Source organism: Bison bison, unplaced genomic scaffold, assembly GCF_000754665.1.
Source record: "Bison bison bison isolate TAMUID 2011002044 unplaced genomic scaffold, Bison_UMD1.0 scf7180017864291, whole genome shotgun sequence".
In the NCBI taxonomy this organism is placed as follows: domain Eukaryota; kingdom Metazoa; phylum Chordata; class Mammalia; order Artiodactyla; family Bovidae; genus Bison; species Bison bison.
The window spans coordinates 8,527,924-8,545,115 of record NW_011494863.1 but is presented as its reverse complement, the minus strand read 5'-3'; the positions used below and the strand labels follow the sequence as shown (position 1 = coordinate 8,545,115).

The following is a 17,192-nucleotide window of genomic DNA, read 5'->3' as shown; positions in this document are numbered from 1 at the left end:
CAACACCCACTTTGTTTTATACTGCTTCTCTTTTCCTTAAAATAACCTTTTAATTTTTCCCGTTTCACTGAGATATCATTGACATGCAGCACAAACATAAGTTTGAGGTGTACAGCATAATGATTTGACTTACGTGGAATGATTCACACAATAAGTTTAGTGAACACCATCATCTCATAGATACAAAGGAATAGAAAAAACATTTTCCTCTCTTAGGATTTACATTCTTAACAACTTTCATTTTTAATGGACAGCAGTGTTAAATACCTTTATCATGTTGTACACTGCATCCCTAGTATTGAAAAATAATATGATTATTTTCTAGCTCTCACTACACACATTTGATTCACTGCCTCATCTGTGCTGCCTGGTACAGACCCTTGGCTGTTGAGAGACTAAAGGGTGCCTTCTCTCTCTGCTGCAGATGGCGGACCTGCACGCTGTGCCAAGGGGCATGTACGATGGGCCGGTGTTCGACCTGACCACTACGCCCAAGGCGAGCACCCCCGCCGGCTCCACCCGGGGCTCTCCCACGCGGCCCAACCCGCCGGTGAGGAACCTGCATCAGTCTGGATTTAGCCTGTCAGGTGAGTCGGGACAAGCTGATGGTTTGCTGAGCCAAAGAGAAGTCCTGGCGGGAAAGGAAGCCAAGGTTCAGCTAGATGGAACATCAGGATTGAAAGATGACCAGTTCTGCTTAGAGATCACACCTGCTGGGGGCGGGGCGAGGGCGGGGCGAGGGCGGGGCCGGACGGCATGGTTTCCTAATGAACTGGGTATGACTTTCTGCCTTAGATTGGGTGAGCTCCGCAGTATATTTTCTTTCCATTGCCCAGGTTAATAGATAATTTTTATGCTCAAATTGCAATAGCTTCTTCCAGCCTAGGATTTTATTTATCTTCTCCCTTTCCTTGTCATAATAATAATGCTAGCCACAGCTACGAACATTTACCATGGCTTAGCTATATCATGAATCTTTAAGAACTCTCTGATGTTCTTAGAAAATGTTCAACTGCTCCATAACCATAGTGTAGATAACCAGTAAGTGTAGATTTGCATCTCTCTGATGAAAACTTTGAAGTGAGGTAAGTGAGATAATAAGAAGAGAAAGACACATGTAAAGGGACAATAATTGTGTGGGGAAGAAGTGCGAGAAATGGGAAAACAGGGAGGAAAAGATAAAAGGGGGCAGAGGGGAGGAAGAGGGAGGAAAAATGCTAAAACTTGAGGCGACAGTATCAGAGATCACATATGCTAGTTGCCTGAAATTTTTCTGTGTTTTTGCCATGTTTCATTGCTCCCTGACTACTGTCATGCCTAAGCTTTTTTTTTTTTGTGTGGCTACTTTCTGAAAAGGAGTGCATATTTCATTTTAGCTGTATCCCCAGGTCAGACCATCACCACTCCAAGTTGTGAGACCCTGACAGGCAAGTTGCCTGATCTCGCACAGCCTCAGTCACCTCTTCTGTAAAATGGGGTAATAATAGTACCCCCTTCCAGGATCGTGATGAGGACTGAATGAGATGATCTGAGAAGCACTTCAGAGTTGCTTATCACAGTGCCACATGAGCAGCTGTTTTTCATATCACTTCCGTTGTTCTTTTTATTGTCATTGTTATGATGCAGAGGGTCTGATGAAATCCAATAAGAATCTGGCTTCTCCTGCAAAGGGTTGTTTTCAGGAGAATGGGTACGGAAAGTCTGGACTACCTGACAGACTGAAATGGAAGTTTCTTGGGAGATGAGGAGGGCATTTACTATCTTATGCTCTTCAAATTAATCCATTTTCTCTCTTGTCCACACCCCCACCTCCCTTTATTCCCTGGGAATTTCTTGTCACCTGCAGGCACCCAAGTGGATGAGGGGGTCCGCTCGGCCAGCAAGCGCATCGTAGCGCCCCCTGGAGGGCGTTCTAACATCACATCCCTGAGTTAAGCGACCCCTCCCCCAAAGAGAGGGGCAGAAGCAAGAAGAGATTCTTTTGAAGCCAAAATGGTACACCAATATTTAAGAAGGAAAGCGAATCCAAACAGTTTCGATCTAAAGAATCAATAAGCCTCAAGCCTTATGTTTCTCCAATGTTAACGCTCGCTTGCCTAGCTTTACGAATATTGCTTTGATTTCTGTTGATGCATAGCCTGGATTTGTTTGACGCCCCTCCCCCCATTTACATGCATGCAATTGGGCCGCTAAGGCAAAGCGTCTGCTATATAGTGTTGAGAGCGTGTGTAGTGCTGCATCTTACGACAAGGGGACAGACAAGTGGGGACGGCAGGAAAATGAACAAAAGGGACGCCGGTTATTTGGGGTGAGTGGGTGGTGGGAACCCAGAGCAAGGCGGAGGGCTCAGAGGGGCTGGGGTAGGGTGTGGACGGGGGAGGCGGGTGGGTGAGCATAGGGGGTCTTGTGTATTGTGTTGATGAAGTATGTTAATTTCCACGAAAGATGGCCGCTCGGGGCAGCTGGTACTCCACCACGGGCCCCTGGGGTCCACAGACCAGGAAGGCGATCTTCGGGTTCGGGACTCTGTCATGTCCTCTCCTAGTAGATTTTAGCCCTTGGAACATTTTATTAAAACACCAAAACCCAACCATTGCTTCCACCTTTTTGGTCATGCCAGTGTTTGGTCGGGCCTCTTTCTCAGTGTTGCTTTCAAATTCTTCTCTTTCCTGGGTTGGGAACTAGGAGGAGAGAGAAGCAATGACCTTTCTCTTCCTCTTGCCCTCCCTGCCTCTTTGGTGCTCTTAAAAGGCAGCAGCTGGGAGGACAGCGCCGGCCGGGGCGGGGAGGGCTGCCGCACTTAAATAACACCTCCCTCTAAACACCTGGCGATCACCTCTCAAGCTCATTAAATGGAGACAAGCAAGAGGCTTCTCAAGTTAGGCCTGGAGCTGAGGTGGACTTCTCTTGCCAGGGGTGAGTGATTCTCTTGCTCTCCTAAGATCCAGGCACATCTTTTATTGAATATGATTTTTTTTGGTTATTGTTGGAAGTTTGTTTTCTTAGGTGTTCCCTAGCTTTTATTACTAACAGAGAATCTCGGCTCATAAGGGAGGCAGCAGAGTTGTGAGAAAGGCAGTCTGAAGCAAAAGGATCACGTTCTGTTGCCGCGGTTGTCAATTCTGAACCATCTCTTGCCATTTCCCTTAGCATACCCCGTGGGGGAACTTTTTGTTTCAGTACCAGAGTCTCCCAGTGAGTTTCCACGTGACATGACACGTAAAAGAAATTCGCCTAGTGTTAGCATTTGCCTTGTCGGTCAGACCTGAATGTCCAATTCCCTATCGTTCCATTTATGAAAATTCAGTTTTGGAGCAAGTTCCGTGATCCCGCTGAGGTCCATATTGCAGGGAAAACATATTCAACCCGGTATCAGACTTCGGTGCTTAGGGGCTCCAGCTGGTAGGTCCTGAAACCCTGTGAACTAAGTACTTTCAAGGAAAGAGCAAACACCTTTCAAGTGCTTAGGAGAAGCCATTATCTCTGCAGGTTTTAGTAAGTTGAAGACCAGAGAAGAGGGGGTACATGGCTAAAAAGGAGTTTGGAAATAGCCAAGGAAGAGGATTTCCCTAGCAATGTACTTTTCTGTTCTAATCATGAAAAAGATTATTTCCTTTCATAAAAGGAGTCTTGCTGTTTTTAAGGCTTTTTTCATGGTGCCTTTATCTTAAGAGAAATTTAAGCGAAGGGGAGGTTGCAGCTCTAGATTTATATACTCAGAGATTTGGGGGCCTTTGGTAGAACTCAGAATGACAGTTTTGCAGGCAGAGGGAGCTAGTCAGATCAGAAGCTTTCATATATACCTCATTGGCTGGGCTGTGCTTTAAGGTACATTGCAGTACCAGCCACAACCACCAGATGGAGGAAAAGACACATAAATGACTAGTCCAGGCATCCTCTTGTGTGCAGTCTGCTGCTCTTATCTAATCCCTGAGTCCTGTTCAGCCTCCCCACGACCTCTATGTGCTTTGAAAAATAAATCTTTCATGGCCAAATTGGCTGCGTTTAGCACTTCTGAATGAAACACTGAGCCAAAACTTTATATTCTGCACAATTTTTTTTTTTTTTTTGCTGAAGGAACAACCCCTATATGCATTCATGACGGGCAACTTAACTGAGGAAGTCTCCCTGTCTTCACTTACTATTAGTAACTTTCCAAGCACAGAAATTTCTGAGAATTCCAAGAAAACTCCCAGTATATTGTTGACATTGAGTTCTGGTTCTTTGTTACTTAAGGTAAAATTTGTATTCGAATATGCCCTGATCCATGAGACCCATCAAAGAGCTCTGTCCAAAGGGTTTAGGAAGAGAACATGATGGTGAGCCACAGCCCTCTCAGGATTCGCTGGCATCTCATCTGAGGGTGGGAGGGCATACTGGGTCTTCCGTCTCCTCCAAGCTTTCTTTGGCTGTCTCATCTCTTGGCCGTCTCATCTCTTGGCCTGGCCCCTCTCTAAGAGGGGATGGCAGTTATCTGGTCTTCTCTCTGGGATGGCCGCCATCTTTAGTAATTGAGAAGGTATTAGATAAATCAGCTACCCCCCCTAGAGATATTTCCTCTAAGTTTTCTAAAGAGAGCAGGGCTGTAGTTATCCCAAACGTGCATTTCTTCAAAGTCCAGTCATCCTCTGGCCTTTTCCTTTGTGACTCCATACAAAGAGTCATGTTCTGCCCCAAAGGCGTCCATTCCAAGCCTGGACTTGGGCTCCCCCGTGAGAAATCTTCCCAACAGCTTCTTGGCCCAAGCTTCCCAGACCTCCTCCCCTGGAACCTCCAGCTCGAGTCCCCGTGTACACGTGGGCTGTCCCAGGCAGCCAGCATCCCTTGTAAGTTCCCTCTTTGGAAATGGTGTGTGGGTGTTCAGTTCTGTGTCTGGTGACTATGAACAGACAGTGACTCTCCCTGTGACCTGTGGTAGCTGTGAAGCAGCTCTGGAACGCCGAGAGCTGTTTGCTTTGAACCGTGAAGAAAACTGTGTTTTGAGTTTAGCTGAGATTAAGGGGAAAAAAAAAAAGTTCATCAAGTGACTGTTAATGTAAACCTGGTTATTAAAATAACTCTGAAACCACAGCCGTCGTTGTCCAGCCTTCTTCCTTCTGTGTCGTTCCTGTCCACCTGAAGTGTGACAACTGCTTAAGAGAACAGAAGCAGTTAGTAAGAGGGACATGTAATCCTTACCCTGAGAAAATCCGAAGTTTCTCTTTTCAGTTGCACATGAATTTTTGTTCTGGCCACAGAGGTAAATGACTATTATTGAAATGTTGGGGAATAACTAAAATTTTTAATGGGTCATCAAATTCAGCAATAATATAAAGGCATTGTCAACTGGGATAAACCTAGTTGAGTTCAAAACAGATCCTGAAAAGTTTGTTTTATTCTGTTTTGTTTTTTTGCCATTCCCTTAAAGCATTTCCTCTACTTCTAAAAGCCTGGACTTTGAGAAAAACTAAGCATGTGCCAAAGTATATTCTTTAGCAGACTGTTCCTAAGGAATCTTATGTGTATACTATAATAATTGGAGACATTTAAAGCATATGTTGTCAAGTTAAAGGCTCAGAAATTTTATATATTTCAAAAGTTACTGAACTCATGGTTCTGAACCCTTCTGTATCACACTGTATTCCACCAGACCTGTTACACTAAACCCTTTTTTGGGGGAACAGTCCTGGATCCAATTAGAACTTGTGTAAGACATTTTTAATTGCAAATCTTAGATGCCTATTAAGAAAACTTTTTGGAAAAGATTTTTTAAAGTCTAATATAACTGAAAACTTCAGGGATAGATTTGGGTAGACTGAAGCATAGCTGCATCTAGAACATTCTTTCTCTCCATCTCTTAGCTCTGTTTGCCTTTAGGAAGTGCTTCATTCTTAGGAAAGCTCATTCCACTTGGGAGCAAAACTGGCCATCAGCACCTGCAAGTTTGCACTTTACTTGATTAGCGATTTCTGGGGTGCAGGAGTGGGGTGGAGAGGCTCCTTGGATAGTTCCTGGCCAAGGAGGCTGATTTTGATTGGTCCGGCTTGGTCACATACTCCATTGTAGTTGGCATGGTGTGCGAGATCCTGGGATTGGCCACATCTGGTAACACACGGTCTCCGGAGCCACCCGAACCACATGGACTCTCAGTAACTCAAAGAAAATCAGTTTGTGATTTCAGAAGAGGGGGGCATGGAGTCTAGGAAAGAAAGGAGGTAGCCGCGGTACCATTCTCAAGCTGCGGGGCACAGTACCTGTGTGTAGACTGGGGTAGGTGGGGCAGGGGATCAGGGAATGGTAGTTCCTGGTGAATTTTGTGTGTGATGAACACCCCACCTTGGTTTGGCAGAGCAGTGTCTTCAGGACGAGCTCAGAGTGATGATAACTTTTAACACAGAAGCTCAGAAACCACATCAGAAGTTCCTCTGTGCATATAAGGGGTTATTAAGTGTGACGTGCAAGGCTTCATGGTTAACAAGCTTTTGCCCACAATCCTGTTTTGTGGGTTGAACTCAAGATGGGTGAAACACCTTTCCCTGCTCATGATCGTGGCAGAATGGAGCTCTCCTTAGGATTAGCCTAGGTGTCAAGAGCAGAGTTAGTGCTTAAAATGAGCTCAGCCTGCAGGGTTCTAAAGGGGATGAAGTAGGTTTTTTTTTTTTTTTTTTAAAGTTAGTGCAGTTCACACATTGACTTTCACACCTCTGCATGCTGGAGCTATTAGGGCTGAGTCACATCAGCCAGGTGGGGAATGAGAACCCTGACTAGGAAAAACAAGGTCCCTCTGGCTTGAAAGAACTTTCTGGTATCAACTTTACTACCATCAGGTTCTCACAGTCAGTTCAGTCACTCAGTCGTGTCCAACTCTTTGCAACCCCATGAATCACAGCATGTCAGGCCTCCCTGTCCATCACCAACTCCCAGAGTTCACTTCAAACTCATGTGCATCGAGTCAGTGATGCCATCCAGCCATCTCATCCTCTGTCGTCCCCTTCTCCTCCTGCCCCCAATCCCTCCCAGCATCAGGGTCTTTTCCAGTGAGTCAGCTCTTCGCATGAGGTGGCCAAAGTATTCGAGTTTCAGCTTCAGCATTAGTCCTTCCAATGAACACCCAGGACTGATCTCCTTTAGAATGGACTGGTTGGAGGAGGAAGGAAATGAGCAGGAAATGGAATGAAGGGGCCACAGCAGCCTGCAGAAATGAGGTCGCGTCCTTAGGACAGGCATTCCTCAGAATGGAAAGAGCTCTAGATCCTGCCCTGTGCTCAGCAGACACCGAGAAGGTGACAGGATGCTTCCCAAGACCTGGACAACAAAGCCCACAAGACTTAACAAGATCCTGTCCCAGGAACCAGCTAGCCTGTGGCTGCTAGGCTGTTGTAAGTCAGAGAGATGACTGGAAGACCCCTTGATCCTCCCCGAGGCAGAAGTTGCTTCTAGCTGCAAGAGTTCAGAGCTGTTGGTTACCTTCCCATCCTGGGTTCTGGGCTTGGAACATCCACCTGCTGCTTGGAAATGAGAATAGGACAGGACAAAGATATTGATGAGTAGGAAGACATAGTGCTGAAAAAATAGGTGCATGAACTGTCCACAGCCTTAAGATCATAGTGAAAGGCAAAATCCAGAGTCCTGGGCTGTGCTTCCTTAGGTAACTGCAGGAGGGGTCAGGTTCTCAGTTTCTACACACGTGGATCAGCTGGATTGTGCTACATCTCATAGTTGTAGGACATCATCTCTAACATTCCATGGTTCTGAAACACCATCTCTAATACCTCCTTGTCTCTGGTGAAGGACATTCCTCACAGCAGGAATGGAAATGAAACAGGTGACTTTGGGAACCCACAACCCTACCCCTCAGGGAAACAATTACACACACACGGCTGACAAAGAAAGGGCAGTGGCTTCCCGTGTACAGAAGACATTTTAATACATAGAGGCACACTAACGGTACGTATGCTACAGCTCAACAGAAGCACAGGTTTCCCAGCAAAGGTTACCCATTCACAACAGCACAGTTTGTACACTGGGTTTGGATTTTTAACAATGTTAAATATCAGACACACTGAGATTGTAAGAAATGGTGATCACAGGCAGAGTCTCTAGGAAACAGGGATTTGTGTCGACAGAATGCAGGGACAACTGGATACTAAAACAATTCACTCTTTCATGCCTTTTCATTGAGCCCTTGAAGAATTATAAGCCTTAGCATTACTGCGTTAGCAAAAAGCAGCACCACTGGCCCCTGCTAGCTGTGTCACTCGCTCTTTCTCCCTGGTTATTTATTCATCCATCCGGGCTAGAAAAGCTATGATGATATAAAGTCTAGTTGTTTCTGGTTAAAACCTAACTATCAGAAGCAGACTAATTGCCAGTTAATTAAATTACCCTCATTAACAGAGCAGTGTTCTGTGTTCTTTGACATTGATTTCTGCCCTAGCAGTGCCCTCAGGTAAGACCAGTGCTGCCCTTGGGGAATGAGCCATTAGCAAAGCATTTCCTTCCGTGGGGTTCAGGTCAAGGACAGGGTCACAGAGCCGCCCCACCCACCCACTTGTGGTCCCTGTGCTTGCGCTGGGGTGGGTGGGCCCCTCTGCAGTGCCAGTGTGTTAGAACAGGACTTGCAAACCTGCTCAGACTTTTCAGACGTTCCACACAGGTAAGGGACCTGTGAGGGAAAATACGATGCCAGGAATGCCAGACAAAAGGATTTAAGAGTCACCCTATTTTTTGTAATTTTTTAAAAAAAATTCTTAGCCCTGAGCCTTGGTTGTCATAAACCTAGATATGTTTCACCCAGTAGGGTAGTCAGTTTTAGCCCAGGTTATGGATGAAACCCAAGGATCTGATTTCAACAACTGTCAGTCATGGTAAGGACTTAGGAATCCTTTTGTATTTGGGGAAACTTTTGTCCTAGCACTCAGAATATCCAGTGGAGTCTCTTGGGATCAGTTTTCTACACTGATAGATGCAGTGCATTTTATTTTCTAACTTTAACTGCCTTGTGGCTCCTTAGCCTGGTGAGGACTGGAGGTCTTACCCTAACCTCTCTCAGGCTGTGCCCTCTAGTCATTGGATCCAAGGTTCCTGAAAGCCCACAAAGGTGCTGCAGGCACAGAAGAAGGTCACTGGAAGTAAAAACTAGATATTCACCTGACAGAATACCTAGTTGTATTGAGTTCCTATCCCAATATTAACTGAGTAGACATGAAATGGCACAAATTATTAACTCTCATCCCAGTGGAGACCCTGCTAATCCCATTGCCCTTGGGTGAATCTTTCCCAAAGTCTCTCCATTGGGATGATAATAGACAAGGTCAGAGAAAGAGGGGGAACCAGGTGACTGGAGAGATGAGTCCACGCACATCAGGGCTTGAGTCCAGACAAATGAAAGATGGAAGTTGATAAACATGCACGTGGCCCCTGACACTCCTGGTGACCAATGAGAAGCAGAATCTGGTCACCTCCTTACAGATTTGGTCAACCCCCTCCTTGGGAAACTGAGCCGTAATTTCTATATGGGAGAAAAACTAGCACAGACAGATGATGTGGGGGAAATGTAGAGAAAAGGAATCGAACAGAACATAGGATCTGGCTTTTAATTCTTAACAGAAATGTGGTTACTCTTAGAGCAGAGGTTTTCAAGGCCAGAAGTTCTGGGCCTGTTAGCTCAGTGCGGAGAAAACCATCATTGTTGAGTTTACAGTTCAGCACTGCTTTTCTTCTCACGCTGAGTTGCCCAGAGTGACCTCCCTTCTGGAAGTCCTATGTAGCAGTGTCTGCTACTTCTGCTTGTTTCCACCTGTCTGGTCTCCCCTGTTGACCACTTACTGCCACCTTGATGCGCCCCATTCGCTCCATAAGGAAGGACAAGGTTCTGATGATCTGAATGGCTTAAGAGTTACAACAGTCCCCCACCAGCCCTGTTTACTATTCACCCAGCAGCATCTGGGAGTTGCCAAAAAACAGTTCTTCTGCAAAGATCTTCTGTGTATCTGGAGAGTAGAGTTACATCTTAACTTAGGCGAGTTAAACTTTGTATTTGGCAGATAAAGAAAATATTGCAGATAGGCGATTTGGCCTGCCGTTCTTTGCAGTAAGCACAAGCAGGTATTGCTGTTCCCTTAGTCAGTTTCCATGATCTTAGACCTCTCAGATATGTGGGCATTCCACAGTTTGAAGTGTGAGTCTAGTCTACCAAGCCATGAATAATCTGTTCAATATTTTAGTGCATCTGGTATTAGCTTAAAATGAGACCCAAAAAAGTGAATCAAAGATGACTCGTTTCATTAGTGAAGAGCCTGAATGATATTGGGCTTCTCTAAGAAAACATACTCACCGAATGTTGCTACTGCTGCTGCTGCTAAGTCGCTTCAGTCGTGTCCGACTCTGTGCGACCCTAGAGACGGCAGCCCACCAGCCTCCCCCGTCCCTGGGATTCTCCAGGCAAGAACACTGGAGTGGGTTGCCATTTCCTTCTCCAATGCATGAAAGTGAAAAGTGAAAGTGAAGTCGCTCAGTCGTGTCTGACTCTTCACGACCCCATGGACTGCAGCCCACCAGGCTCCTCCGTCCATGGGATTTGCCGGGCAAGAGTACTGGAGTGGCTTGCCATTGCCTTCTCCGTACCGTATGTTAATGTATATTAAAGGGATTTGTCCAAGGGTAAATTTTACTATCTTCCAAATTCACCTCACATTCTAACTTAGACTATAACTCCCGTGTAAGATACAACGTCAGTGTACTATAAGTTGGACGTGTTTTCAATGTGACAATGTTCCTTTCTAATCCTGTCTGGACCCAGGTCTCTGATAGTCTTAAGAGGTAGCAGTTCTCAAGGAACATGCTTCTAGAAGAAGGCCAGTGGTGTGCTAAATATTTCAGAACTGGCTTGCTGGGAGGGGGAAAAAAGCCCTATTTGTAGCATCTGCCAGTTTCCATGGTGTAAATATTTCCACCATCACCAATTTCAACTTCTCAATGTCACATCACCGAACAGGGCATTGGGGCATTTATGCCTAGCAGCTCTTACTAGCTGATACAAGCTGGCATACTGTTCAAGTCCAGCACACCACTGGAGGGCCCTCATCAGTATGTGTTACTTCTTACCTGGTCCCACTCATTTCTTCCTGAATGCTTTCCTTACTCCTATTCAGTTGGGTTTGAGGATTCTGGCTTCCTTATGAAGTTTTCTAGCTCTCAATGGCTTCACTCCATCAGCCACCGATGTCCATTTGTCACAGTGTAATTAGGAGTGGAAAAATAAATCTACATCCAAATATTCCTTTTAAAGTAAAAATAGAGGCTATTAAGAGTAACAGGATGGTGGCAGTAGAAAGGCAGCGCTAAGCTCATCTAGTATTAACTTCTCGTTTTAGATGAACAAACTGAAGCAGAGAAAGGGATTCAGTGACTTACTCAAGGCCACACAGTTATCTGTGAAACTAGTTCCCAGGAACCCAGGGACTCCTCCCTGTGCTGTGCTGCCTCCTTCCCAAGGCATTCATTCACATTTTCTAAGGTGTGTGAGGTGTGGAGAGGTGAGAATTATTGTCAGCTCTTCCTGACGTGGAAATGTCCCAAGAAGATGATGAGGACTTCACAGGTTGCTATTCTGACCATCCTCTCCTTCTGGGTCTTTGGTTTGTTCCAAGGCTTGATTTGCTTGTCTTTTATTAAAGTCCCTTTTGACTCTTAAAAGGAAAATATAAAGTAGGTTTATTCATTGAAGTGAGAAATAAAAGATTTAAACTTTTGAAATGATAGCATGAAGCTGAACAATTTATAAAGAAGCATGAATCCGGTAATCTTCTTAAAAATATCATTGATTTTAAATGTTGAAGTTCCCATTCTTCTGCTTGTCCCATCAACAGATGGGTGTTGATGGGACAGGCAGAATTAGCTCATGCTAAGCTAATTTACCTATTATAATTTTTGAAATCTCTTACAAGAAAAAAAAGATTTATGAAATTTCTAGATTTTCTATTATGGGTATGCATCATTTTTTAATTAGAATAAAAAAATGTTTAAAAATATATCGAGGCATTGCAAGTCAAATATGACTGAAACAGTCCATCATTTGCTGAGCTGCTGTTCTTCCAGGAGTTACTTACTTTTCTCTGTTGAAAATTATGAACTCCTTTTGGACAGATTCAAGGTGCTCTTGAAGAAGGCATGTCTTCCCGGTGAACATTGGGGAAAAAAATAGAGACATAGTTAGTACACAAATGGAGAGTCTCAAATAGCCAATAACTTATTGAGTGTCTGTTTAACTGAGTGGCCCAAATCAATGAAGACCAATGTGTCCTCAAAATAGATGCTATCTGAAAATTTGTAGCCAGAGTGAGACCACAATCAGATTAACAGAGGAGCAAATAGGAAAGAAAGAGAATAAAGTACAGCAACTCTCTGCTCCCCACAATGAGGCAGCAAGGACGAGAAGACCTGGGTTACGGTTTATGAGCTTGGTGTCTTTCAGCCTTTTTGCACAAGAAACCATGGCTTCAAGACAGGTGGGTTCAAGTCTGTAATAAAATCCTTCCAAAAAACTTCTGATGAAAAATGTTCTTCTCAAAGGAAAAAATATTTTTGTTTTTAAATCTAAGAATTAGAAAATACTAAGTCCTCAAGTACTGGAGTTTTTTTTTTTTTTCCTTTCCTGAACAAATATTTAAGTGTTAGAAGAATAAACTATAAAAAGGAGAGTAGCTCACATATATGCATTAATATATGATATTTGTTTTTCCCTTTCTGACTTGCTTCACTCTGACAGTCTCTAGGTCCATCCACGTCTCTACAAATGACCCAGTTTCATTCCTTGTTATGGCTGAGTAATAGTCCACCGTGTATATGTACAACATCTTCAATCTATCCATACATACAGCAGAAACTAACAACATTGTAAAGCAATTATATCCTAATAAAAATAAATAAATTATATGCTTTCAAAAAAAAAAAAAAGGAGAGGAAATTTCAGAGAAGTGCCAAAGGAAGCAAAAGAAAGGAGAGAAAGAAGACTCTCTTACACCTCCCTCTTATCCTCAAACTGGGGGATTTGTGACCCTGAGGGTTTCCAGTATCAGTCATGGGGAATCCCTGTGATCTGATAGAGCTCCTTGGAGTAAGATTTGGGAAAAAATATTTTAACATTAAAATATTATATCAAAGTATATAAATAAATGTTTAACATATTTATATAATACTTTATATATATATTTATACACATACATGTTTCTACATTTATGTATTTACATTTTACAGACAATATATGTACAATATAAACATAAGTAAATATATAAGCAAAAGTTATACAAAATTTAACATGAAGAATATTTAAAATGTTAACATTTTAAAATATTTTAACATTAAAAATCAAGATTATAATCAAATAAAATGTAGAAATTTACTCGTTTTTTTTCTCTGTCATATATCTCTGTTTTCTTCTGAAAAAGATGTGAAATGCACACTCAGAGATGAATTTGTGATACAGCATTGCACATGTCTTGAGTCCCAACCCTGGCCCTAAGGGCTCATGTGCAACATGTTCTCTTTCCTCTGCTTTAACTGGAAAAACTTAAGAAGGGCAGCTACATGGACAAGTCAAAATGATAAACCAGAAAGAGTATGAGGGAAAGGAGTGGGGAGCAACCAGAATGGAGGAATGAATGGGTCTTAGGTGACTGGGAAGAAAACTGCTGGTTAAAAATCCTGGGATGCGCTTCTTCAGGATGAGAGAGCAAACAGTGATTAGACTAATGTAAGTACAAATGGCATCAGAAATATCTGAAGGGTTTAGAGCAGGTGGAAATCTCCGGAGGCAGAAAAAGAGGATTTAGGTCATGAGCTTCCATGGCAGACAGACTGGCGTGCATCAGTCTTTTTGCATCTTTACTTTAAAGAGGTTGGTGAGCAGGGAGGGTCAGTGGAGAACATCCATGAAGCAAAGAAACAATAGAGCATCTACCATGAGCATGAGCAGAGGCATATACCGTGAGCCATGGAAGAGAATGAAGTGAGAAGTCAGGAAGCAGAGTGGAAAAATGAAACATAACAACAGCTAACTTTTTTTTTTTCCTTAGGGTTAGCACTTTTAATTTTTTTGTTTCTGTTTTTAAATGTTTTATTTTATATTGGACTATAGTTGATTTACAATGTGTTAGTTTCAGGTATACGACAAAGTGATTCAGTTATGTATACATACAGCTATTCTTTTTTCAAACTCTTTTCCCATTTAGGGTATTACAGAATATTGAGCAGAGTTCCCTGTGCTGTACAGCAGGTCCTTGTTAGTTATCTAGATTAAACATAGTAGTGTGTACACATCAGTCCTAAACTCCCAGTTTATCCCTCTCCCATCCCCTTACCTTTCCCCTTTGGCAACCATAAGTTTGTTTTCTAGGTCTGTGAGTCTATCTCTGTTTTGTAAATAAGTTCATTTGTATCATTTTTTTTTAGACTCCACATGTAAGTGGTGTTATTTGATATTTATTCTTCTCTAACTTACTTCACTTAGTATGATAATCTCCAGGTCCATCCATGTTGCTGTAAATGGCATTACTTCACTCTTTTTAATGGCTGAGTAATATTCCATTGTATATATGTACCACATCTTTAACAGTGGCTACCATTTTGGCAGACATGTGCTAATTGACTCAGAACAGTCTATGAAGTAGATACCAATACTAAAAGTCCATTTTACAAATGATGAAACTGAGACATAGGGAGAAAAGGAAAACAATAGTGCTTTTACACTAATCAGCCTAATTCTACAACTGTAGGTTGTAACCTTGACTGCGTACCCGAATCACCCAAGTAACTTTAAAAAATTCCAATGCCCTGCCACACCTCGAGATTCAGATGAATGAATAAACTAGCATGATGATAATGTAGTGAGCTGCTAAGATTAGTCCTCACATTTTAAAATACTTGAGTAGAATAAAGTGCTACTTTGAGATTTATCATCTTTCTGATCTTTCTTTGGGGGAAGACTGCTCATTGTTTTGAATCACAATCCTTTTTGTTTTCAAACTGATGCTGTAACATTAGGAGAAACTAGAGCCAAATGGTGGCACAGGCAGCTCCAAACTGCCACCCCTCACAAGAAAAAAAAAAGGCAGAAACTGTCAGGGCCCACACTGTCAAAACTCTGGAAAGCAATCAGAGGTTTATAGCAACCAAATGCCAAATCAAGAAAAAAGCAACTTAAAAATGGTCCTGGTGTTTAAGGAAATCTCTATCAAAATGTTAGCTGAACACAAGCCAAAATAAGAAAGACTGCAGTGATGATGCATGACAAGGGATAGTCTTTGCAAAAACTGTTTGTAAAAGTCACTCAGAAGTACAAGGGTAGCCTTCAACAATCAAAAACCAGCAGATCCTAGAGGAGGGAGGAGAGAGTCTGATTTCTGGAGTTACCACATTATAATTTTCAAATGTCATTTTTCGACAATAAATCACAAAGTATAAATGTTGGAGAGGGTGTGGAGAAAAGGGAACCCTCTTACACTGTTGGTGGGAATGCAAACTAGTACAGCCACTATGGAGAACAGTGTGGGGATTCCTTAAAAAACTGGAAATAGAACTGCCTTATGATCCAGCAATCCCACTGCTGGGCATACACACTGAGGAAACCAGAAGGGAAAGAGACACGTGTACCCCAATGTTCATCGCAGCACTGTTTATAATAGCCAGGACATGGAAGCAACCTAGATGTCCATCAGCAGATGAATGGATAAGAAAGCTGTGGTACATATACACAATGGAGTATTACTCAGCCATTAAAAAGAATTCATTTGAATCAGTTCTAATGAAGTAGATGAAACTGGAGCCTGTTATACAGAGTGAAGTAAGCCAGAAGGAAAAACACCAATACAGTATACTAACACATATATATGGAATTTAGAAAGATAACAATAACCCTGTGTACAAGACAGCAAAAGAGACACTGATGTATGGAACAGTCTTATGGACTCTGTGGGAGAGGGAGAGGGTGGGAAGATTTGGGAGAATGGCATTGAAACATGTATAATATCATGTATGAAACGAGTTGCCAGTCCAGGTTCAATGCATGATACTGGATGCTTGGGGCTAGTGCACTGGGACAACCCAGAGGGATGGTATGGGGAGGGAGGAGGGAGGAGGGTTCAGGATGGGGAGCACATGTATACCTGTGATGGATTCATTTTGATATTTGGCAAAACTAATACAATTATGTAAAGTTTAAAAATAAAATAAAATTTAAAAAAATAAAAAATAAAAATAAACAGGTAAGTATGACCCACTCGAAGAAACCAAATAAATTGACATAAGTCATCCCTGAGGAAGCCCAAATACTGGACTTACTTGATAGACTTTAAAACAACTCCGTTAAATATGCCTGGGCTTTCCAGGTGGCGCTGGTGGTAAAGAATCTGCCTGCCAATGCAGGAGATGGAAGACACGTGGGTTTGATCCCGGGGTCAGGAAGACCCACTGGAGTAGGAAATGGCAATCCACTTCAGTATCCTTTTCCAGAAAATCCCATGGACAGAGGATCCTGGCAGGCTACAGTCCATGGGGCTGCAAAGAGCTAGACACGACTGAATGACTGAGCCCATAAATATGTTCAAAGAGTCTAAGGAAACCACATAATAGGCTACAAGACAGATCTCAATAAATTTAAAAAGATAAACATCATACAAAATTTTCCCTAGCCACAATGAAGTGAAGCTAGAAATCAATAATAGAAGGAAAACTGAAAAATCCACAAATATGTGGAAATTAAACAACACATTCTTAAGCAACCTATGTGTCAAAAAATAAACCACAAGAATTAGGAAATACTTTGAGATGAATGAAAACAAAAATACAACATGCCAAAAAGTATGGGATGCAGAAGAAATAAATAACAACTTTATACTTTGAGGAACTAGAAAAAGAAGGGCAAACTAAACACAAAGCAGAAAGAAGGAAACAATAAAGATTAGAGCAGAGATAAATGAAATAGAATAGAAAGACAATAGAATCAATGACATCGAAAGTTGGTTCTTTGAAAAGATATCAAAACTGAGAAATGTTTAGTCACAATGATAAAGGAAAAAAAGAGAAAAAAATGCACATAACTAAAATCATAAATGAAAGTGGAGACATTACTTCCAACCTTACAGAAATAAGAATACTGTGAATAACTGTACACCTACAAATTAGAACATCTAGATGAAATGGACAAACTCTTAGAA

At 42.4% G+C, this 17,192-nt stretch overlaps 2 protein-coding genes across 2 annotated transcripts in view; one reads left to right on the top strand and one right to left on the bottom strand.

Annotated features, from left to right (window-relative positions):
- Nucleotides 1-5,070, top strand: part of DPYSL3 (dihydropyrimidinase-like 3) — a 117,274-nt gene extending 112,204 nt beyond the window's left edge. The window contains exons 13-14 of the mRNA XM_010850475.1: nt 425-587; nt 1,847-5,070. Coding sequence (XP_010848777.1) covers nt 425-587; nt 1,847-1,935 — 252 coding nt within the window. The 3' untranslated portion in view covers nt 1,936-5,070. The remainder of the gene's footprint in view (nt 1-424; nt 588-1,846) is intronic.
- A 5,501-nt stretch (nt 5,071-10,571) lies between these two features.
- The window catches only part of STK32A (serine/threonine kinase 32A), a 131,354-nt gene continuing 124,733 nt past the window's right edge, over nt 10,572-17,192 (bottom strand). The window contains exons 12-13 of the mRNA XM_010850474.1: nt 12,090-12,154; nt 10,572-11,669 (exon numbers count right to left, since the gene is read on the bottom strand). Coding sequence (XP_010848776.1) covers nt 11,576-11,669; nt 12,090-12,154 — 159 coding nt within the window. The 3' untranslated portion in view covers nt 10,572-11,575. The remainder of the gene's footprint in view (nt 11,670-12,089; nt 12,155-17,192) is intronic.